This window comes from Sinocyclocheilus rhinocerous, unplaced genomic scaffold (assembly GCF_001515625.1).
Source record: "Sinocyclocheilus rhinocerous isolate Xijiao unplaced genomic scaffold, SAMN03320098_v1.1 scaffold561, whole genome shotgun sequence".
Lineage (NCBI taxonomy): Eukaryota > Metazoa > Chordata > Actinopteri > Cypriniformes > Cyprinidae > Sinocyclocheilus > Sinocyclocheilus rhinocerous.
Window position 1 is genome coordinate 540378 of NW_015641041.1, and position 25238 is coordinate 565615.

The 25238-nt window shown below is 34.7% G+C and overlaps 2 protein-coding genes and 1 pseudogene across 5 annotated transcripts in view; 1 reads left to right on the forward strand and 2 right to left on the reverse strand.

The window, feature by feature from the left end:
* Positions 1 to 2428: 2428 nt before the first annotated feature.
* On the reverse strand, positions 2429 to 10569 carry LOC107754365 (EF-hand calcium-binding domain-containing protein 4A-like; annotated as a pseudogene).
* Positions 10570 to 15085: 4516 nt separating this feature from the next.
* Positions 15086 to 18150, forward strand: LOC107754383 (transmembrane protein 138-like). The gene is made up of 4 exons (XM_016570799.1): positions 15086 to 15540; positions 15812 to 15983; positions 17458 to 17533; positions 17800 to 18150. Exons 1-4 carry the CDS (start codon positions 15413 to 15415, stop codon positions 17910 to 17912), a joined length of 489 nt encoding a protein of 162 aa, XP_016426285.1. The 5' UTR covers positions 15086 to 15412; the 3' UTR covers positions 17913 to 18150.
* Positions 18151 to 24010: 5860 nt separating this feature from the next.
* The window catches only part of LOC107754336 (myelin regulatory factor-like), a 41033-nt gene continuing 39805 nt past the window's right edge, over positions 24011 to 25238 (reverse strand). For all 4 annotated transcript variants that reach the window (XM_016570744.1, XM_016570747.1, XM_016570745.1 and 1 more), the window contains 3 exons: positions 25102 to 25207; positions 24922 to 24996; positions 24011 to 24661 (listed from right to left, as the gene is read on the reverse strand). In XM_016570744.1, the coding sequence (XP_016426230.1) occupies positions 24578 to 24661; positions 24922 to 24996; positions 25102 to 25207 (265 nt within the window). In that variant the 3' untranslated portion in view covers positions 24011 to 24577. The remainder of the gene's footprint in view (positions 24662 to 24921; positions 24997 to 25101; positions 25208 to 25238) is intronic.

Consider the following 25238-nt stretch of genomic DNA (forward strand, 5'->3'; position numbering starts at 1 on the left):
TATATATTTATAAACTGTTTTATATTTTAATATATATATATATATATATAATTTATAAATTTACAAATTTATAAATTTTATATAAATTATTATTATATTTTATTTTAATATATTTTAAGTCTTCAATGTCACATGATCCTTCAGAAATCATTGTAATAAATTTCCACCTATTTCAACTTAAAAACTTAAGTTCTTTTAAAAAAAAGTATAATTGTTGTACAAGTCATTTCAACTTCATATTTTTGTGGAAACCATGCTACATTTTTTCTTTGATGAATAGAAAGTTCAAAAGAACAGCATTTATGTGACGTGTCTTTACTGACACTTTTGATTGATTTACCGTATCCTTATTGAAAAAAGCAATAATTTCTCTTACTGACCTAAACTTTTGAACGGTATAAATATTAAAATTATTTTTCTATATGACAAATATTGTTTTACTTTATTTTGGGGGTGAAATAATCAAACGAGTTGCAATATACTGACAGTTTGTGAATTCTTTCTCCCGGTTAATTTCAGGGGTGGGGTGTTTCTGTCAGAATCATCTCTCTGTGTCCTACAGCGTCAGGATGAGTGACTCACAGAGAGATGGGGAAAGTTTTACTACTGTAACCTCACCCAGCGGCCTCCGTGAGCAGATATAACTCCAGCAGCACACAAACACCTCTGCACTGTGACTCAACTGACACCAAGGGCTGTGTTTTTACACCTGCCTGTTTTGGGACATGCTGCTGACAGTAAATAAATAGCAAATAATATTATTTTATTCAGTTATATAGGCCGATAACAGTTTTTAATTACTTGATTTTCTTTAAATGGTCATTTGCTTGAACCTATATGTAGGTGTAAGGAAATAAACCTTTTTATTTTTGCTTATAAATTTCTTTTGAGCAGCCAAATTTGTCTGCTCAAACCATATGAATAGATTATTGAGATTTTTACAATATAAGTGTCTTATGCTGTATATATCACGGGCTGTGTTGTGTTCATGTCTCCTGGTTCATTTTCAATCTGTCACACCTCACCATCTGAAGAATCTGAGGCATTTATTACAGATCCGTTCCCTGCATGTATCAAACTACACGACTCTAATTATAAAGTGCATCATTAGTGTATTAAGTTCAAACAAATATGAAAGTCTTCCAAAAAAAAAAAAAAAAAAAAACTAAAAGAAAAAAAAAAAAATAGGCTACTTTACTTTAGACAAAAGTGTAATTTGCTTTCATACATAAACTCATAAAATCACAGCATAATACAGACGCTGCCCATTTATGACCTGCAAACGATTTCAAAAGAATAATAGAAGTTCGTGTTTAAAATAACGCACCCACCTGAAGGACGTGATTGAATGAATGTCCCGTTGTAGATCGTATTTGTTTAGTTATGTTTGGGAGTCCGCTGTTCCTTCTGTTGTCCGCGTCTGCTGTGGGCTCTGCTCGCTAGTGCGCGCGCGTCAGGGGGCTTTTGTATTTGTATAATTTGTGTATTTTGCCGAGAGATGGCGCTGTAGCTCCAGTCCCAAAAACAAACAACTGATACAGTGTTTATACACAGGGTTTACATAGAAAACAGTTACTGTAAACATAACATTACATTTTGTGTTTCCAAAAATTACATTTCTTGATCAAGTCCACTAATAATAATTATAAAAATACTTATGCAGGCCATATTTTTTAACATTAGGCTGATAATAAATGTATTTGTGTATAAACACGATTGTAGTGTAGTGTGTTAAAATGATCTTATCACTGTTCCCGATGTGTGTTTTATAAGCTTTTACAGTTTTATACCTTGCTGAAAATGATTATTAATTTAGCTGTACGACGTGCAGAGGCGGACTATACACTCCGAATATCTTTGGTCTTTGAATATTCATACATTGTTTTAATTCGTTGAGCGTCAAATGGCGTAATTAATATTCATGAGTTAAGTCATCGCTGCAGCAGCGCCCTCTGTTGGCTGAGAGACGTCCAGACGGAGCGCAGAGTCGCACTGCTTGTCCTGCTGTGAGGCAAGTAGCCTGAACATTTTTTTAAATAAATAATTCAATAAAATAAAGTAAAGTAAAGTAAAATAAAATAAAATAAAAATATAAATAAATAAAATAAAGTTAAATTATGTAAAGTCAAATAAAATAAAATTAACTGAATTGCATCAGCAATAAATAAATAGTAATTATATTATATTATATACTGTTTTGGAAAAGGACATTTTACTTGTGATCGCCAAATATGAACTATCATTAATTCAGTTTCACACCTGGCCAGGTGGGTCATAGCCTCCTCCACCTGGTGTCCACTCTTAGCACTGCATTCATAGAACTCAGCCTGGTACTGCTGTCAACACACACAACAACAAACACTGACACATGCAAATGTCTGAGATCAGTCAGAAATGATGAGCAGTCTGCGGCGAAGTGCTCTAGTCACATCCCTCCTGCCTGCGGTCGCCAGGTCTGTCTTATTGCCTAGCAACATCAGACACGCCCCTTCAGCCATCTTTTCCTGCCAGTCACACACACACACAGAATGATACTTAATCTAATAAACCAATCACAGGGTCACACACAGTCAACATAAACAGATTAAGGCACATGCTAAATACACTCTCTCACTAATTTTTACAGTAAACCTTCAATCAAAGTCACACACTTATTTGTATGCAAAGCAGCGTAAGCACACCTTTTGCATACAAATGCTGCCATACTATGTAACCAGTCCAGGCAGTTTATATCTTCACCTGTGAGGTTTTAAATAAATAAACTCATCTGGCATTGTAGATTATTTAAACCAGTCTCTTGGTTCTATAAACCGTTTTTGGGACATCTGACCTCTCTTGCCCTGCGGTGTCCCACAGCTGCAGAGCGACTGGTGTGGAATCAAGCATTAGGCTCCTGACCTGAAAATCCAGTCCTGTCAATCAAACATCACATGACTTGTCAGCACACAAAAGGAATGAAGCTAAGCGTGAGCATAACTGGGCATAAATCAAGCGTCTCACCCACAGTCCAGGCCAAGTTATTGGGGAAGTGACCGCTGCAGTAGTGATGGATGAATGAGCTCTTTCCAACAGCGGAGTTCCCCAAAAACCACCTTAAATGCACCTGCGGGCCACACAGTGCGCTCTGGAGGAGGAAGAGAGCCACATCACGCAGATAAATATTTGATTGACTGTTAAGATCAAGAATTTATGAACATCTTTTGTTGTGTTTGGAAGTGACAGAAAGTGAGTCATCTACTGTCATGCAAATATCTGAGGTTCATTTGCATCCAAGACACAGCCATACAGAGATTAATAAGAAGTTGTGAAGTAGTATTTTACGGTAAAAACATAAGTAGCGTGGTTTTCTCAGACTGGCAGGTAGTTTCATCTTCTCGCTCTTCAGCTATAGAGAGTCTTTTCGGACTTGAATCTGTTAGAGGTGTCTGAATCCTCAGGCTCGTCATTTGGGTTTTCCATCAGCTGCCCTTAAAATGGATAACAATTATTTTAATACAACAAAAAAATGCCTTTGAATTGCCCTCTATCATTGCTCAAAAATAAATAAATCCTGCTAAAACCTGCTTCTGTACTCAAAATAAACGTTAACTGAAATATAAGAAAATATAAAAAATTAAACTTATTTTATTTCAGTTCGTTGCCAAAGCATCATTTCTCATTTTCTTTAAGTTACTTAAAGTACGTACTTTACTTACTTAAAGTACTAAAATAACTAAAACTAAAACAAATAAAAATAAAAATTAATAAGAAATATATAGACACACTTTGAAATAATAATAATAATAATAATAAATATGACAAAAACACAGCAACATTACTAAAACTTTAAAGTTAAAAAGAAAATTTACAAAACTTTAATTAAAATTAAATTAAAATATACAAATGGAAATTAAATAAAAAAATAAAATCTACACTCTTAAAAATGCTGGGTTAAAAAGGGACAAACCCAGCTATTGGGTTGTTTTGATCCAGCGGTTGGGTTCAAAACAACCCAATAGCTGGGTTTGTCCCTTTTTAACCCAGCATTTTTTAGAGTGTATAATAGTTATATCAATGATTCTGAAATAGCACTGCAAAAAAAGTGTGTGATCTGTTTTCATCAGCAGGAATGAAAAATTGGGAACATAAATGTTTTAAGATGCTAAATTACATTTTGCAGCATTGGCAAAGACAAATGATCTGGAAAGTATCAGTATTCACTAAAGGTTGTGGCTCAGAATTGCAATTAATGTGTACAGTTGCAACTGCAATTCTGGCAAGAGCTATAACCATGTTTAAAAATGCACATCTTATATATGTATATCCATATATGTCTCTTTATAGAGTGTTATGTGCATTAATATAGCATGTATAAGGTTTAGTTAGATACCCACCTCTTTGCCGATTTCCAGTATGGATTCCTTCGTGAAGGTTTCTTCACTTGAGCTGTCTGAGGAACAGTTGACCAGATATGAAAGACATTTTAGCTTCAGCTTTAATGCGGACTGTTTTGAATGAAAATTGAAAAAAGTCTAGTATATAGTTTATCTTGTAGAAACTATGCATATCGGTCTCCCAGAGCAGTAATTGATGCAAAACTGGGTTCATGTGATGCGCTTGTTTAAGTATTTGCAATGCTTATATATATATATATATGTGTGTGTGTGTGTGTGTGTGTGTGTGTGACCCTGGACCATAAAACCAGTCATAAGGGTCAATTTCTCAAAATTAATTAAAAAATAAGCTTTCCATTGATGTATGGTTTGTTAGGATAGGACAATATTTGGCCGAGATACAACTATTTGAAAATCTGGAATCTGAGGGTGCAAAAAAATCTAAATACTGAGAAAATCACCTTTAAAGTTGTCCAAATGAAGTTCTTAGCAATGCATATTACTAATCAAAAATTAAGTTTTGATATATTTACGGTAGCAAATTTACAAAATATCTTCATGGAACATGATCTTTACTTAATATCCTAATGATTTTTGGCATAAAAGAAAAATCTATAATTTTGACCCATACAATGTATTGTTGGCTATTGCTACAAATATACCCCAGCGATTTAAGACTGCTTTTGTGCTCCAGGGTCACATATATAAAAGATGATTTTCTATGTAAAATGTGTGACATAGGTTGAGACTGGTTTTGAAATAACAGCACTTGTGTATATGTGCATGAATGTAAATGATCCAAAATGATGACATGAATCAAGATGAATAAACATTTTTATTTAACAACATATCCATTTGTTCAACTTAAAATCTGATCATAATTTACATTTTGTTCTTGTTGTGTCAATCAGAGACCAAACACATAAACTGTCATTGGACAGAACTGCTCATTTCAAAAGAAACTACCAAACAAAACTTTACTAAACTACAAATACAAAAAATTTTTAATGTATAAAATCAGAGTTAATGAGGTAAAGGGCCATATATTTCAAAGCACTGAAATGTAATCGGTAAATTAAATGTTATTTATGGTATTTTTCTTATTTTTTGACTGACTTTCTTTGTAAAAAATGAGGGGCATTAAGTGATTAAGGCTCTTCTGAAACAGAAATAACCATTATTTTGGAATCACACTTGTTTCCGTAACAGACCAAACAAGGAACAATCTTTCTCCAAATGTGACCCGTTTGATTGGAGAACAGGGCTAAATTCCATATTCACAATTTCAAATGTTCCACACAAGGTCTTCGTTGAGTTCAAAGTTTCCTTCATTAGTTGTTCCTCTTAGAGGCTGACGAATGGAACAAGCTCTCCCGAGAATAAACTAACCAGAGCTGCACCTGGAAAATGTGAATATTCCAGAAGAGCGTGTGGCTGGCATCATCCACAAACTTTCAGATTCCCGAAGAAACATGGGCTCATGGAAACTCACAGAAATACATCCAGACGAATGTAGCCGTTCACATTTAGCTGTATGCATTGTGGGTAATGTTATATGGGCCAAAGGCAGGGTTAATATGGGTAAACAGAGCGCACCCACGGCGAGAAGGCGTGAACACAGCGGCACGGTGGGTAAGGAGTGGGAGACATGAAGGGGTATTTTTGACTAACCATCTTCTGTGTCTGTTGGGCATCTTTATCATCCCGAAGACGCTTGTTCATGTCTCTACAAAAGAGAAGCAGAGAGAATTCCAGTTACATTTTTAAGCTAAAGCTCCTCCTCACAGGACTTTTACAGCCTTGGAATATATAGATAACAAATCTAGTTGTCAATGAGATGGACTAATGATCGATCAAACATCTTAAACCTTCATCCATTTTGATTGGTCGATTCTTACAGCCTTATCTTTCAGATAAAAGTAATACACACATGCCTACTCTTGAACACTCATCATACTACATCATAAAGGTGTGACCGTTTCAGTTGGGTCGCCCTACCTGAGAAGATCCAGCTGTCTCATGAGGCTTTCCCGTTCCTTCTGCATGTTTCGGGACACTTTCAGGACTTCTCTGTAGTGAGAAACAGTCAGACATGAAAAAACTGCACAGCATATCATCAGGAAATAGCAGCTTATGTTTATTTGTTCGTTACTTCCCAAAACTAAAAGTTATTTTGGTTCCATGAAGAACCTTTAACATCCATAGAATCTTTCCATTCCACAAAAGGTCCTTTATAGTGGAGAAAGGCATATGTTCTTCCCACCTCTCTTTGCCCCTCTGCTGTTGTTTGATGGTGTTCTGTAGTTGTTGTAGTTGGCTCAGAGCGTGCTGAAGCTCCTCTCGGCTCTGCTCCAGTTGATCCTGCAGCTGCTGGTTGATGTTCTGCAGTCGGCGGCTCTTCCCTCGAGTGTCAGTTTGATCACTGCTCAGAGTGTTGATCCTGCTCTCCAACTACACACACACACACACACAGGTGGGGTGAGACAGACCCTCCTGCTGGTTTAATAATCAAACGTGTTGATGAGTGAATGATGAGTGTGTACCTCTCTCTGTTTGGTGAGCGTGAACTCAAGTTCTTGTTCTCGCATCTTCAACTCCTGCAGTAGCTGCTCTTTCTTGACTCCTTGCTTCATGCTGTCCTTCATCACAGAGCAGACCAACGTCACACCATTAAAATATGACATCAGCAAAATCACATTACCATCATCAATATTGTTATCACCTTAATTACCACTATCACCATTATAAATTGCATTACCGTCATCACCAAAGTAACCATCATATTTATCACCTTGATCAATACTATTATCAACATCACATCACCATGAACAATGTCATTATCACATCATAATCATCTTGAAAATTATTACCACCATCATTATCACCATGAATATTATTATCCCCATCATAATCACAATAATCAGTATCATCACTATTATCAGTATCGTAACCATCATCACCATTATCATAATCACCATTACTATCATAATAATCACCATACACAATATGATAATCACATGACAATCCTTGTCACCAACATCATCACCATTACTATCATATGATTACCAACATCATAATCACCATCATCACCACTGGAATCATCATCACCATTATCCCAACCATAATCAATATCATTATCATAAATCACAATCACAATAATCTTTACCATTAGTATCATACTTATCATGAACTATATGATTACCAACATCATATCATTATCACCATCATCAATATCATTATCACCATTAGTGTCTTAACAAACACAAGGGACAATATGATCATCAATGTCATCAATGTTAATATCTCAGTCTTCATTATTACTATCATAATCTTCATGAACTATATAATTACCAACAGCATATTCACCATGATCACCACTGATATCATAATCACAAGGAACAATAATATTATCCCCATCACAGCAATATCATTATCACCATCACTATCATAATCACCAGGAACAAATTTATCTTCACCATCATCATTAGTGTCTTAACAAACACAAGGAACAATATGATCATCAATGTCATCAATGTTAATATCTCAGTCTTCATCATTACTATCATAATCTTCATGAACTATATGATTACCATCATCATAATCACCATCATCACCACTGGTATCATAATCACCAGGAACAATCCTTATTATCCCATCATAATCACCATTATTATAATCACCATCATTACAATTATCATAATCACCATTATCACTATTATCACAATTACTATCATAATAATCACCATTACTATCATAATAATCACCATAAACAATATGATAATCACCATGATAATCACTGTCATCAATGTTAATATCTCAGTCTTCATCATTACTATCATAATCTTCATGAACTATAGAATTACCAACAGCATATTCACCATGATCACCACTGATATCATAATCACAAGGAACAATAATATTATCCCCATCACAGCAATATCAGTATCACCATCACTATCATAATCACCAGGAACAAATTTATCATCGCCATCATCAATATCATTGTTACCCTTACTATCGCAATACTGTAATCATTATCGACATCACCATTACTATCACAGTCACCATGAACTATATGATTACCATCATCATAATCACCATCATCACCACTGGTATCATAATCACCAGGAACAATCCGTATTATCCCATCATAATCACCATTATTATAATCACCATCATTACCATTATCATAATCACCATTATCACTATTATCACAATTACTATCATAATAATCACCATTACTATCATAATAATCACCATAAACAATATGATAATCACCATGATAATCACTGTCATCAATGTTAATATCTCAGTCTTCATCATTACTATCATAATCTTCATGAACTATAGAATTACCAACAGCATATTCACCATGATCACCACTGATATCATAATCACAAGGAACAATAATATTATCCCCATCACAGCAATATCAGTATCACCATCACTATCATAATCACCAGGAACAAATTTATCATCGCCATCATCAATATCATTGTTACCCTTACTATCGCAATACTGTAATCATTATCGACATCACCATTACTATCACAGTCACCATGAACTATATGATTACCATCATCATAATCACCATCATCACCACTGGTATCATAATCACCAGGAACAATCCGTATTATCCCATCATAATCACCATTATCAAAATTACTATCATAATAATCACCATTACTATCATAATAATCACCATAAACAATATGATAATCACCATGATCACCACTGATATCATAATCACAAGGAACAATAATATTATCCCCATCACAGCAATATCATTATCACCATCACTATCATAATCACCAGGAACAAATTTATCTTCACCATCATCAATATCATTGTTACCCTTACTATCGCAATACTGTAATCATTATCGACATCACCATTACTATCACAGTCACCATGAACTATATGATTACCATCATCATAATCACCATCATCACCACTGGTATCATAATCACCAGGAACAATCCGTATTATCCCATCATAATCACCATTATCAAAATTACTATCATAATAATCACCATTACTATCATAATAATCCAGACATGAACAACCCAAAAAGCTCATGTAAACTTTGTGTAAAGTGTTAGTGAAAAAAGCAGAGTTTGGCCTATGCAGCCCATAAATGTTAACCTAAATGTGTACAATGACAGTATGATGGCTTTGTCAATATTCATCTAAACCTCAAACAGACAAGCACAGTTGACTTGTTATCTTATCTGTTACACAGTGGTGGGCAATTAACTGAAATAAGTTTAGGTACTACAATTACTAAAACTAAAACTGAAATAAAAAAAATTAATAAAACTACATAGAAATATATTTAAAAAAAAATCTAATATAGAGATGAAAGAGATCCAAATTCAGCCAAAAAGGCATATAACATTTATTGCTCAGAGGTCACAAAAATATGTAAAAATATGTTTAAAAATCTAATCAAAATGATGACAGCACATAATAAAATGATTCAAACAAACTCAAATTAAAACGAAAACTGAAAAATAATTATTATTTTTTTTAGAATAATCAGTTTTTACAGTTTTATAATTTATCCTGAAATAAATACAATAATAGTACATAAATAAATAATACTAATATAACACTGGTTATTAACTCAGAAATAAATAAATATGATAATTTTATTATTTCTTTTATTTTATTAAATATATATAAAAAAAAAAACTTTAAAAAAAAATACACTTTTTATGTTTAATGAAAATATTAATACACAAATACACACTAACCTAGGCCCGTGTGGAACTCCAGGGGTGTGAGGTAACCATTTCTGTCTCTGTCCAAACTCTCAAACACTGATTCCAGCTGCTCAGGAGACAGAGGAAGCTCTTGCTGAAGCCGCTGGTGGATTTAAACATGATAAGACACATTAAACACATTCCTAGAATAACTACTACTACAGAAATCACATGTCCAGTCTCACCTGCATGTCTCTCTTCGTGATGAATCCTTTCCCCTCTTTATCACAGAGCTCAAAGAGCTCTTTAGCTTTGCTCATTCTGTCCTGTCTGTCTGAGTCGGGAGAGGTCGCATCATTGGACGAATGTAACCTCGCTGTCCGACTCGGCAAGGGGCTCCGCAGTCTGGAGTGCGGCAACATCTGACCACTGCCCGTCCCCTCCAACACCACCCCGTCCTTCAACCAGCTGGACATTACTGCAGAAAGACAGCAGATGGACAGGAATAAAAATATGGAGCTGGTAAGAAATGTTGCAAATGTGGTCAAACCCGGTTAAACAATGATAAGACACAATCTTATCTCATAGTTCTTGCTCTAAATGGCCACAAGTGTGACAAGTAACACAAAACAAGACATTTTGTTGGTCGCTTGGTTTATATTTTTTTGCCCTCATTGCTTGTTAATATCATGCCTACATATTAGCCATTAAATATGTTCTAAATGTTGCCTGACCCAGATTTTTCATTTTTAGTAAGGATGGAAAAATGTTGTCGTAACTGGTTAGAACATTAACTTAGCATTCATTAATATTATTGCACTTCAAACTGTGATTTAGTTAAACACTGACTTTAATCGGTTAAAGTCAGTTTCATTAATGGAATATGCTGAGGAGATCTGTAATATCCTGCTTCTTACATATTGACAAGTAATCGTTAACCAGGATGTTAAACAGTCCGTCAAACAGGTGCCATGTTTTCTAACCTGAGACGGTCAATATTACCCGGCTGTAATTCCCCCACATGCAAGCCATATCGACTGTGTTTGTGCTGATATTATGGAGCAGTTGTGATCACATGGATGGTTTTGGGATTTTACATGCGAACTAAAGAAAACAGAACTCCTCCTTCAGTAAATGTCCAGCCTGCTTGAGTGACCTGCTCCACAACTGCAGTAGCACAGAGAAACCCGACTGATATGGGCCGACAGCTGATACTAATGCTGATATCTAGGGAGTCAACAGTTGATATCCAATAAAATATATTTACAATACATATCCTATCCACCTATTTCTCCATTATCTCATATACAGTATATATATGTGTGTGTGTGCTTTAGTCATTAGTATTATTTAATATATATATACACAATGTGTGTGTGTGTGTGTGTGTGCTTTAGTCATATATATATATATATATATATTCTTCAAAATCCCTTTCATCTTTGATCCACATGTCTTCTGACGATTGGTTGTCTATTTTTGTTCTCGATATTATATATATCAGTGTTGTGCTGTGGTGTTCTGAAATAAAGAAGTCCTCACAGTTTTTTTTTTTTAATCAAATGTATAGTGGGTATAGAAAAGAATCAGCCCCTTTAAAATAATCACATTTTGCAGACTGAGCTTTACCAAAACACACCTTAAGATTGAGGCAGATGAGACTAAAATTGAATTATTTGGATTCAACACAAAACGATATGTCTGGCTGAAATCCAATACAGTTCAGCATCCAAATAACAGCATTCCTCCAGTAAAGCATGGAGGTGGTGATATCCTGTTCTGGGATGTTTCTCTGCAGCAGGGACTGGAGCTTTTGTCAGGATAGAAGGAAAAATGGATGGGGCAAAATAATTCTTGAGGAAAATCTGCTGCCCTCTACCAGAAAGTTGTCAATGGGAAGAAGGTTTACCTTTCAACATGACAATGACCCAAAGCACACAGCAGAACTGAACACACAGTGGCTGAAGGAGAAAAAGGTGAATGCCCAAACACTCACCATCAAATTGAACTGAACTTGAGCAGTTCTGCAAAGAAGAGTGGGCAAATATTGCAAAGTCTAGATGTGTAAAGTTAGTAGAGACATATCCCAACAGACTAAAGGCTGTAATTAAAGCAAAAGGTGGTTCAACAAAATACTGATACAAGGGGGTGATCCTTTTTCCAACTCCATGATTCAGGTTTTATATATTTTTCCTGACATGTTGGTGTTATATCTTTCACTTGGATGTTATAAATACTGAGCTGAGTAAATACAGCAAAATGTGATTATTTCAAAAGGGACTGATTCTTTTCTATACCCACTGTAAATTCATGTCCCAGTCACACTTTCTTGGTTAAATAAACATTACTTAAACTATCAGAAAAAGAGGGAAAAAAGCCAAGTATGAATCTCATCAAGTTAGTGTTTTTTAAGCATTTTACATTTATTCCAAAATAATAACTCAAGGCAGTAAAGAGTTAAATTATTTTATTTGTGAACTTATGTTAAGCTATTCTTTTTAATAGTTAACTTTTAACTATTGTTGAATTTTTCAGATCAAAGCTCGGTGAATATTGGTCACAGACACAGAGATTTACCTTAAAGTTCACAAAGCTGATTACTCACTAAAAACTCCCACTGATCATGTTTTCAGGCCATTTTAAGTCTTATTTTGATGTAACAAAGTGGTTATACCTAAGTGTGTGAGTTGTTTAATTACTTTTTTTCATTAGTCTTGGGAAGAATCAATTATCAGCCAAGGTTGCTGGTAGATGTCAAAACTGACACTTGTTTATTCGAAATAAATAATCTGCAAAAAAGTTATCTAAAAGTGGCCAAATAATGTTCAGTCAGTCTGCCTCAGCGACGTATTGGTCAATCCCTAATCGATTCACACAAATATGAAGCCCTATAACATGGTTAATGATTTGATCGAATGCAAAAGTCCATGTTTATATGACATTTTGTTACATAATCAGCAGGCTGGTGGGAAACATGGCAGCATCAAAGCACATGGGAATTTCGCAAGGAGAAACAGACGTGGCATTAAGATTTAGGCTTTATGACACTCCCTCTCATTCCATGAACAAAGCAACCGATGGTCATCTGTCAAATTACAATCAACATCTAGGCATGCAGAAATCAGGTAACTATCCAAACAAGGCAGTGCACACATACATGCCACAATTCATTTCTCTTCAACTTCTTTTTCTTTCCACAGATCTCCAGGATATCAACTGCAAAGCAGGATGAAGTCATGTGACAGGACTGTGTGTGTGTGTGTGTGTGTGTGCGTGCACAGAAAGGGAGTGTGTGCAAAAACAAAGTGAAATGCAAATAAAGACTTTAGCTCGGTTTACATACTGTAGACTGCATTCAGAGCTCTTACGAGTTTCTCACGAGTTTCTCTCAACCATGCGGATGAGGGCTGGACGCAGGGGAAATACCTCCATATTAAATGACCACAGGTCATATGAAACATGAAAGATTTGCCTAATGAATTAATGGTTTGGGTTGTGGTTGGAACAATAGCACCGTGTGGTTATGATTGATTTGAATCTGGAAAGCGACATGCTCGGATCATATAAAGCAGACATACCTGTGCTATCTGGCTACTATAAAAAATGGTCCATGTACTTATTTGGATATAATATAGTAATAACTGTTTGTGAGAAACATGCTGATTGTGAAAGTGTAAATGTGATGTGTTATAAGATGAGAATAATTTATTCATTTTTTTTCAGTGTATTTTTTTAAATCCTGTTTTCTCATCATTATATACTGAAGGATGTTTTGATTGTATTTAATTATAGCCAAGATGTGACCTTGAAGTCTGCAAGATGTCTGTTAAAGATCGCTGCATCTGCTGTGTACAAACATCTGCTAGACGTCTTTAAGATGTCAGTTTTACATGCATTCTAAATCATAAACATCTTCTAAACGTCTATTTGACATCTGATAGGAAACGTCCTATAGATGTATTGCAGATGAGCAAACACTTTAAATAATATGTCTTGCAGATGTAAATGCAGACGTCAAATAGACGTCTCTGTGATGTATGTGTGCTTACATTTACAAAGAAGTTTAAATGTCATAGCATTAAGTGTTTGTATTTGGAATACAGAATGTTTGGTTTTCATTTTTCAACACATTTAGTCAAATATTCTGCTTGAGAAGGGAGCAGGCGTCATATTTTGTCATCTACTTTAGTGGCATTCTTACAATTTGTTATTTGCAATGACATTCTGCGACCTAAATAAGTTTAAGGGCCAATGTTGTAACACAGAACATTCATGTTGATTTCATGATTCAAGATATGTGTGAATATAACAAAATATAGCCTGTGGGCATGGCATGTTTACACACCTGCAATAAAGCCATAGATGAATTGCAACACTCAAGGTCACATAAACTTCCCGAGCTTTGCTACAACTACACACGAAAATCACCTGAGAGATAAAGTCTGACAGCCATATGTCAGCTTCAGAGAAGAAAACATACAGTCTACACATGCATTTTTTTTCTGTGTGTGGAAATCATACATAACTATTATAAATAAAGTATTTTCCTTACGCCGCTTGCAATAAATCAAACTTGTCAGGCAAAGTTAAATCATGAATTTGTTTTGATGAAACTGCAAACCCAGGAAGGAAACACTCAGAAATGCACATGTGCAATGACCACTTCATCTGCTTTACAGAATAAAGTACATGGACATTTAATACTTTACCATATTGTCTATAGAATGGATTTTTGACTCAAAATAGACATGAACTTTATACATGGGATCAGTGGTGTTAGATGGTAGGTTTTACCATGGTACATTTCATATTTATGCATGCCATCTACATATACCATGGTGTGATAGATAGATAGATATTCAGCATAATAAATTTAAATAGATAGATAGACAGACAGGCATTCAATATGATAGATATATTTTAGATAGATCTATAGATAGATATTCAACAGAAAGAGTTAGTTAGCTAGCTAGCTAACGAGATAGGATAGAGAATGTTTTTCTCATGTGATTTATCTTCTCTATAATCCATTCAGGAGGAACATCTGAGCACGCTCTGATGAGGATTTCAGCTCTTCAGGAACATTAATATTCACCCGAGCATCTGACTGTTTACTCGTCACTGATCCAGCATGGCTGGTGCCAGGATTAAACGGCCAGTGGAACAACTCCAGCAATCGTCCTCGCCGTCCTTTGGTTTTTCATGGAGTAGGCGGAAGTGAGATGGAATTTCCTCTATATAATCACGGCGAGATGATCTCCACGTCACACGTCTGCTGAAGAGTGGCGGAGGGCTGTGGTGGTGTAGTTTTCTAGTATATTCCGGATCGCAGATATGCTCCAGACCAATAACTACTCGCTGGTGCTGCTGGTCCAGCTGGCACTGCTGACCTTTGACCTGTTCGTCAACTCCTTCAGTGAACTGCTGCGGGCCGCGGCGGTCATACAGCTCGTGCTCTTCATGTGAGGAGTTACAGATTGCACCACAAGTCACATTATTCATAGCATCAGTCTGATTAGGTCAATATAGAAAGCAGATAATATTTTTAAAAAAGCACTCTTTTATGCCATATTTTAAAAAATATTATATAGACACCTTGTTTCTTGAACAAACAGGCATCCCAGGTGAAATGATAAAATGCAAACCTTGAATGCAATGCAAGATGCTTTGAATCAAAGCAGATGCATTAAATGTTTTCTAATATCATATCTGTGTTTTGTCTTCTTTCTGCAGAATCCAGGACATCGGCATCCTGTTTAACGTGATCATCATTCTCCTCATGATGTTCAACACATACGTGTTCCAGGTGGGGCTGGTGTCGCTGTTACTGGAGCGATTCCGAGCGCTGCTGATACTGTCTGCACTCTACCTGACTCTCAGCATCTGCTTTCACTGCTGGGTCATGGTGTGTACACACACACACACACACACACACACACACACCAATTATTACTAGGTCCTACATGGAATCTGTGAGCACAGAAAGTCATTTGTAAAATTCTATTAATCCCTCACCACGTTTAAATCCATTCTGCTGCACTTTTGCAGAAAATTATTATTGTATAATATTTAAATTAAAAATAAAGCTAAAATTAAAAAAAAATTTAAAAAAATAATGTTTCACTTTTTTTTTTAAACCAATTCTGCTGAAATTTAACAGAAAATTATTATAGTATAATATATAATAAAAAATAAATAAAAAATATTTATATTGTCTCCAAAATAGATTTGTACTGCTAAAATCCTCTCATTTTGCTTCATTTTGTTCATTTCAAGTGTTTAAATCCATTCTTCTGAAATTTTGTAGAAAATTATTATTGTATAATTATATATCAATAAAAAATTTAAATAACATAAAATGGTAAATTAAAAATGTCATTTGTAAAATGTTGTAAATTCTTCACCATGCTTAAATCCATTCTGCTGCACGTTTGCAGAAAATTATTAATGTATAATATTTAAATTAAAAGTAAAATTAAAACAAAAAATTTATTCTGTACATGTTTTTCTGAAATACTTACATTTCCCTTTATTCTGTTCTTTCCCATGTTTAAATCCATTCTGCTAAAAATTTGCAGAACATTATTATTGTATAATATATAAATAAAAAAGATTTATTATTGTGTTCAAAACTTATTCTGTATAAATATATATTTCTAAAATACTCCCTTTTCCTTATTCTGTTTATTTCCCATGTTTAAAGCCATTCTTCTGAAATTTTGTAGAAAATGATTATTGTATAAGATAAATAAAATTGTAAAATTTGTATTTACATAGTTGTATTTCTAAAATGCTTCCATTTCCCTTTATTCTGTTCATTTCCACAGTTTAAATCCATTTTGCAGAAAAGTATTTTTGTATATCAATTAAAAAATTATTTATATTGTGTCCAAACTTGACTTTGCAGAAATGTATTAAAGGGGTCATATGATGCTGCTAAAAAGAACATTATTTTGTGTATTTGGTGTAATGAAATGTGTTTATGCGGTTTAAAGTTAAAAAAACACATTATTTTCCACATACTGTACATTATTGTTTCTCCTCTATGCCCCGCCTTTTTGAAACGCGTCGATTTTTACAAAACTGTGGGGGCGTGTTCGAACGAGCCGTTTTAGGTAGGTGTGGCTAACTCTTAACTTTTATAAAGAATATCTCTTTGGATTTGAGACTTTAGTCTTTGCAACTTTACAGATCTTCTTTATGCACCAAGAGCTTGTAACACTCCAAAGAGAAAGGAAAAAATGAAATCGCATCATATGACCCCTTTAATGTATAATATGTAAAATAAACAAAATAAAAAAAATGATTTATATTGCATCCAAAATTCTGTCCATATTAGTATTTCGAAAATTTTCTTCTTTCTGTTCATTTCCTGTCAGAACCTGAGGTGGATGGAGTCCAATGGTTTCGTGTGGACGGACGGTCTGCAGGTTCTCTTTGTGTTCCAGAGACTGGGTAAGCCGGCCGTGAGACGTTAGCCAAACCCCCGATTGGATTTCACGTGAGGGTCACTGTCAAGAACCTCTCAATCCCTTACTGCATGTTTGGAGATTCAGGCCTAACCTTTCTCTCTCATGACACAAAAGGTGTTGTCGAGGTGTGATCAAACCAGAGGCACAATTTTCTTCCAATCAGACAGTTAATCGCGCTTTATTATTTAGCAGTTTTGCGGTTTCCACACAAGTTAACCATTGCCTGTTGATGGTTTTGTATCTCCCCAGCTGCTGTGTTGTATTACTACTTCTACAAACGCACAACCGAGTACCTGGGAGACCCCAGACTTTACGAAGATTCCCCGTGGCTCCGTGACGCATTCGCTAGAGCGCGACAGTGAAACCAACCCAAAGTGGTGCACGGGGGACGTTAACGTTGTGCAATACAACACACAACCAAAGCATTTCAAGAAACTAAACGGATGGACTCATTCAGAGCCCCGCCACCTTAAAACAAACTTAAGAATTGTAGGAAAGAGCCAAGATGGCTTCCATGGAGCACAGTGGCAAATGGAGAGATCTCATTTTGTGTTTTTAATGACTGGAGCGCAACGAGAAATAAAGCATCATGAAACCTGACGTCTGAATGTCTCTAAACGCATCTTAGTGCAATAGTACTGATCTTACTGCCACAATTATCATAAATTGCTTCTTACCTGTTGGTTGCGTAGACATCTTGTTGTGTAACATTGTAGTACGTACTGAAATGTCTTTTTATATGGTTTTGGATCAATGCTTGAACAGAGTTTGATCCTACAGTCGAACTACGAGAGATTTCGTTCACTTCAGTTTGCCTTTGAAACGACGAGTGGAATTGGGTCTGAGGAATTGTGTATTTTTTTGTATATTGTGCCCATTTTTTAAACATTTTGTTTGTAATATTTTCATAAACATTCTCCAACTGACACACGTTCTGCATATTTTCAGTAAATTGTCGACGGAGCATCAACAAAGTGCCTCACTGTTCGCCCAACTCTACACAAAGTGAGTAAACAGCAGAGCGTCAGTGCACTTGTTATGCTGTAATAGAGATCGTATTCTTCTGTCACTTCTGATGTTGTACTAATAAACATTTTCCATTGGCCTGATTCGGGTCTCTGATGCTTTACTTTACATATTTATTGCAAACAGAAGTGTTCAAGGAATAATTCAACCAAAAATAAAAATTTGCTGAACATGTACTTACCCTCAGGCAAGATGTAAATGAATTTGTTTCTTCATCAGAACACATTTGTGACCCTGGAGCACAAAACCAGTCATAAGGGTCAATTTTTCGAAATTGAGATTTTTAAAACCAATATGTGGATTGATTTTGATGTTAGAGACAACATGTGATGGACTTTTTCACTGGAGGAGCGTTATTATGGATTATGGACTCATATTTTGGCCAGAAGCAACGGTTTAAAGTTAAAACGCCCCAAAGATGGATTTTATTTTTTTCCACTTCACAAGACATTAACTGATGGACTGGAGTGGTGAGGATTACTTGTGGATTACTGTGATGTTTTTATAGACTCTCGTTCTGACGGCACCCATTCACTGCAGATGATCCAATGCTGAGCAAGTGATGTAATGCTACATTTCTCCAAATCTAATCCGATTAACTATTTTTTTGGGTGAACTTTTTCTTTCAGTCATCATGGCTGTAGTCGCTTTATCTCCGAGATCTCCACGCTGACAGACTGTTCTATTCTGATCAGATTAAGCTTGGATTGGGGTTTTACGCTCCACAAACAGCCCGCAGGACACAAACAGCATGCTATGTTTTCAAATACTCAGCCAACTCGCCTCTCACATCGTGTGAGGATGAACGTAAGGAACATACTGTTGTTGATAGGACAACAGAACAAAAAGAATAGTTCACTCAAAAATGAAAATCTTAATATGTACTCACCCTCAGGCCATCCAAGATTAGGATGAGTTTTTTTCTTCATCAGATTTAGAGAAATTCAGCATTACATCACTTGGTCACCAGTGGATGCTCTGCAGTGAATGGGTGCCGTCAGAATGAGTCCAAACAGCTGATAAAAACATCACAATAATCCACACCACTCCAGTTCATCAATTAATGTCTAGTGAATTGAAAAGCTGCGTGTTTGTAAGAAACAAATCCATCATTAATCAGATCAAGCACTGTTTGTTGGTGAAGCTCTGTTTGACATAACGCTGTGTCAAGACATAATGACTGAAATATATTCTGATTGTATAATATTTTTCTATGCTTGCTATTAATATAAATATTTTAATTACATAATCTATTGTTTAAGTTTAAAAAAAAGCATGGAATAATTGAATGTGAATGGAACATACATTTACACAGTTATTTATTTAGCAGATACTTTTATACAATGTGACTTCAAATGAGGTTAAACAGTAAAATGTCTAAATATAGAGATTTAAATAAAGAAAATAATCCTCGAGAATGAAAACATCTCTAACAGTGGACACATCAAATGAAAACCAAGAATCTTTTGATTTTCTAAAAAAAACTTTTTATTCGTGAAATATTAACCCACAATCCCCCCCATCATGCCAGTGCAAACTGCATCCAAATCCCAGCGCTTCTGTGGTACAGCCTGAAGTCCCAGAAAAAAATTTCTGTTCACCTTGGAATGTTTTCCTGTACATGTCATTTCCACAACCTGACAAACACAAATACAACAGATATAATAAATATATTTCATGTCCAGTCTGGAAAACTCAGGGACTGTAAATACTGTAATTTCAAGGATAATATATAAACCGATCAAGCTACAGGCCAGCGATGTTATAGTTAACTAAAACCATAAAAAACTTGAAATATGTTACTTGGAATAAAATAAACTTTAACTGAAACAAAATAATACAAAAAACCTTGAACGTATTTTATTCCAAAGCAACATTTCTCATTTTCACTTTGGATTTTAAACTGATGTACTAAACTAAAACTGAAATACAAATGAATAAAAATTACATATCAATGAAAATAAATAAAATAATGACAAAACACAACAAAACTAGTAAAACTAAAATTAAAATAAAAACTAATTCAAATTATTAATAAAAACTAATGTATGGAAGCCTGTTTCCACCACAAAATAAAAAAAATATAAAGGTAATTGCAACTTTTTTTCTTGTAGTTTTGAGTTTTTGTCTTATATTGAAATAAATAAACACCATTAAAAAAACTTGTTACTTGAAAAAAATAAAATAATATATATATATATATAAAATAATAATAATATTATTATTATTTATATATATAAACTTATTTTATTCCAAGGGGACAGATAGACATTTTTCTACAATGTATTTGTCTTTTCATTATGGCTCTCACACAAAGACGAATTTAAATTTAGTATCCAGAATTTGTTTTTTATTTATGCATCATGCTTGCATGCATTTGTATTACGACATCAGTACACATACATGTCCAAAAAGTCAGACAAATTATGCAGATGAATTAAAAATAACGATTATGTATCAATATACAACAGAGGCTTTCAGAAAGCTCAGATAAAACAATGGAAATGAGAAACTGTAACATAAACACAATAGTGAATCAACCGTTTTTAATATTTTAGTTCTTGCAGGGCTTAAAGCCGTAAAGATAAACATAAGACAGACTTTTTATTTTTTGTAATTTTATACCACAGTAATTGATAAACAGGGAATGTTTCACCCCACTTAAAACAAGTTATTTAAAACGTAAAAAATAAAAAAGTAATGTTTTTAATCAAATATTTTATGATTAGCAGAGAACAAACAAATCATAAATGTACTAAAATTATGTTATAAAACTAATGACGAGTAAAAAGAACAGAAATAAAGGATACTGTTGTACATAATGAAAGATATGAGTTATAACAAATAATAAAAACCAAACTGAATTCTCACAAGAACATTTAAAAGACGTTTCATATATTACAGTTTTAGATGTCACAGAAAACATTAGAAAAACAATATTTACAGTGCATAGTTTGGAAGTGCTTCCACAAGAGGCTGGTTTATTCATGACAGAATATGTGATATTCCCAATGATTTTTAAAAAATAACCATATATTAGATTTCAAAAGATCATCCCAAATGTTTTATACTCAGAATCAGTATCATGCATTAGTATGGCATTATGGAAATTGTAATTTTAGTGCACAACATTTTCAGTCAACACTTTCCTGGTTCATGATTGGACCATGACGAACATAATCACATATTACCCAGCCTTACAAAGACTACATTATGGCTTTAAAACATTCAAACAATATCTAGAACATCAAAATGTTATGTGTACTAGGATAAGAAACAAACAAAGACAAAAGTACTCTAAATATAGTGTTGAAATTTACATAGTGCTGGATTACATGAAAGACAGAATAAATCTGGTCATTTTTCTTCTTGACAAACAAAAAAAGAAAAAAAAAGAGAAGTGGGGGATTTTAAAGACAATGAAATTAGAATGAATCTACTGAGTTTTGTTTAGTAACACTGAAAGTTTAGGACATTGTCTGACAAATTCTCTGAGAAACCACCGAGATCCGCTCTGATTTTGAACACGATCATTGGTTACGGCTTAAAGTATAGTATGCAGAGCAGCATACTAAAGTCAGAACAATGCATTAAAAATGAAAGAATATACATTGTAAAAGAAGGAAAAGGAAAGAATAAGGTAAAGAAAGTACCGTAGTAAAAACTCGATTTTGAAGTGTTTCCTAAAATCCAGTTTAATGATCCAGTGTTTTTGCCACAGTGTTTGACCCGCAATTGCTGTTGGTTCCAGTGAGAAGTCTATCCAGTTTTAAAGAGAAATCCAGTGACTCTAATTTAGACAAATCCAGTAGTTGTTTTAATGGCTCCTACTTCACTTTCTACACTGCTTTCTTTATATTTGTATCTTAACTGTTTCTCTCCAGTGAATGCGACAGCAGAAATGAGGCTGTTAAACGTAAAGACTATTATTGCTAAAATCCTTCATAAGTGTTCGACAGCAGTTATGAGAAGTTTAACAAAAAATAAGGTAAATAACCCTATTTGTGTCTCATTAATAATGAGCCGGTGCAGTTAAAGCCATTTCCAGTGTATAAATAGTCGGTGACTAAGAAAAATAAAAAGACTTGCATGCAGATGGTCCATTATAAAGACTTACACTAAGAATGCAAATGAATGCTTCTAGCTAAGCGAGAAGCAGATTTGGAGAAATTTAGTATTATCCGTCAGAATGAGAGTCCAAACAGCTGATAAAAACATCACAATAATCCACAAGTAATCCACAGCACTCCAGTCCATCAGTTAACATCTTGTGAAGTGAAAAGCTGTGTGTTTGTAAGAAAAAAAATACATCATTAAGATGTTTTAACTTTAAACCATTGCTTCTGGTCAAAATATGAGTCCATAATCCATAATAACGATTCATCTAGTGATAAAGTCCATCTCCTGTTGTTGTCTTACATCAAAATCAAATCAAAGAGATATTTGTTAAGAACTGTTTTCGATTGTAAACGGTGCTTGATCGGTGCATATTTCTCTCCTGATTCAGGCGAGACGACTTTTTCACTGAAGAAAGCATTATTTTGAATTATGGACTCATATTTTAGCTGGAAGCTACGGTTTGACATTAAAAGGATGGATTTGTTACAGTAATTGATGGACTGGAGTGGTGTGGATTACTTGTGGATTATTGTGATGTTTTTATCAGCTGTTTGGACTCTCATTCTGACGGCACCCATTCACTGCAGAGGATTTATTGGTGAGCAAGTAATGCAATGCTACATTTCTCCAAATCTGTTCTGATGAAGAAACAAACTCATCTATACTTTGGATGGCCTGAGGTTGAGCAAATTAAATTTTTTGGGTGAACTATTGCTTTAAAGTTCATAAAGCTGTTGACATGTAAACACATCCAATTTAATGGCATTTAAAGAGCAGGTCATATGGTATTTTAAAGTGTCCTGATATTGTGCTGGAGTCCTCTACAACAGGTTTAAATGCATCTAAGGTCAGAAAATATTGTAATTTTTTCAGAATATAAAGTCTGTGCGCTACACTACATTCTTTATTATTAAATGAAGTAATTAGAACAACGCCGGTCTACATTAATCGACACATTGTTAGGTTCACAGCGAATTATCAGAACTACTTCAGTAAGACAGTAATATTGTGCTTTACCTGGAAACCTAAAGCTGGACTAGGTGTACATCACATATTAGCACAAAAACGTGATATTTTGAGCACTCAATTGAAAATGTACACATAACGTAGGGCTGGACGATTAACGTATCAAAGGATTATGCAAATGTGTTACCCAGTGACGTATACCGGTTAACAGGCAAAAGATTCGAAAATATGACGACTCGTTAAGGCGATTCAGAATCGACTCTCTCTTTTGAGAGACAATATCTTTATTTTATCATGCACTTTTTTGATTAACAACTTGCAGATTGTTTTCATTTAAAGATAGCTACGTTATAAACTGCAAAAGAGATATTTTTCAAAAACCCGTATGACCTGCTTTTTAAAGGAAATGTGAATAATGTCCACTGATGTCTTTAGAATAATGTGCACCGATGAATCATGCACAAAAACAAGTTTTAAGAGGGTCAATTTGGTCCTTTTTGATTTCATGTTGACTGCAAGCGCAATTTATGATGTAACAGTCAATTTTACATAAAGACAGAGAGAAGCAGAGAGAAAAGACTGCAGAGCGTGAGCTCCACCCAACAGTCACTAACTGGTACCTGTTTATATTTTATCCTGGCAAATCAAAAGAAATTTAATATATAAATGTTTGTGTGTATGTGTGCAAGTGTGTATATAAGCAGAAATATATAATCAAGGTTAAGCCTAAGTGATCTCGGAAAAATATTTTTTTGAAAAATGCTCATTTTCTTTTTGTCTTGTACAAATATGCGCAGAACAAACACAGATAAGATGTCTTTATCAGCTCGCCCAGATAAAACAGTCTTTGAATCTCGGGCGGCGATACGAATGGACACGAGAAGTTGAAGCTGAATAGCATGAATCTTGATGCTGCTTAGCATGCGCTTTGAATGAGGAAACTGTACTCAGAGCACTGCGAGGACACGTCGTCATCTTCATTGCAACATCCCGTTAGACTCTGTAAACAGAGAGGATGAATGGTTAACTTATTCACAACAATGAAACATATGAGTTTAAATGAGTCTTAACCATGCACAATAAAAATGCATGACAGATTTTTTTCAGATAAAACTGAGAAGTCTGATTCATTTTTGTGAACTGATTCTTTTGCACAGCTCATGTGAATCAAGCAGTTTAAAATAATTCATTTCTGGTTGTGTCTGGTTAGGACACATTGAAAGAGCAAGAGATGAACCATCATGTTTGAAGTTCACTCACTGAATGTGACACTCGAAAATGGTAGGTGACCTCTTGAAAAGGCATAACAGGAAGTGACCAAAGGTGGCTGGTCCCCTGTCAGAAAAGAGGTTTGCATGTGACAACCGAAGCATATTAAAGGAGTGACATTCTCAGTTATTGCAGGTGCAACACCATATAAACGGGGACCAATAATCTCACCGCTGTATAAGTGCTCCGCTTTAGTGAGAAAGAAGCTTCTGGTTGATTTGGACAGAGTCGCCCCTTGGTGGCTCCACACTGCCACACCCACACCTCCTCAGAGGAGCTTAAAGGACAACAAGAGATCTAGATGAGTC

Coding starts and splice junctions, on each gene's coding strand:
- LOC107754383 (XM_016570799.1), top strand. CDS start 15,413: ATGCTCCAGACCAATAACTACTCGCTGGTGCTGCTGGTCCAGCTGGCA. Junction 15,541..15,811: donor ATACAGCTCGTGCTCTTCAT/GTGAGGAGTTAC, acceptor TTCTTTCTGCAG/AATCCAGGACATCGGCATCC. Junction 17,534..17,799: donor CTTTGTGTTCCAGAGACTGG/GTAAGCCGGCCG, acceptor GTATCTCCCCAG/CTGCTGTGTTGTATTACTAC.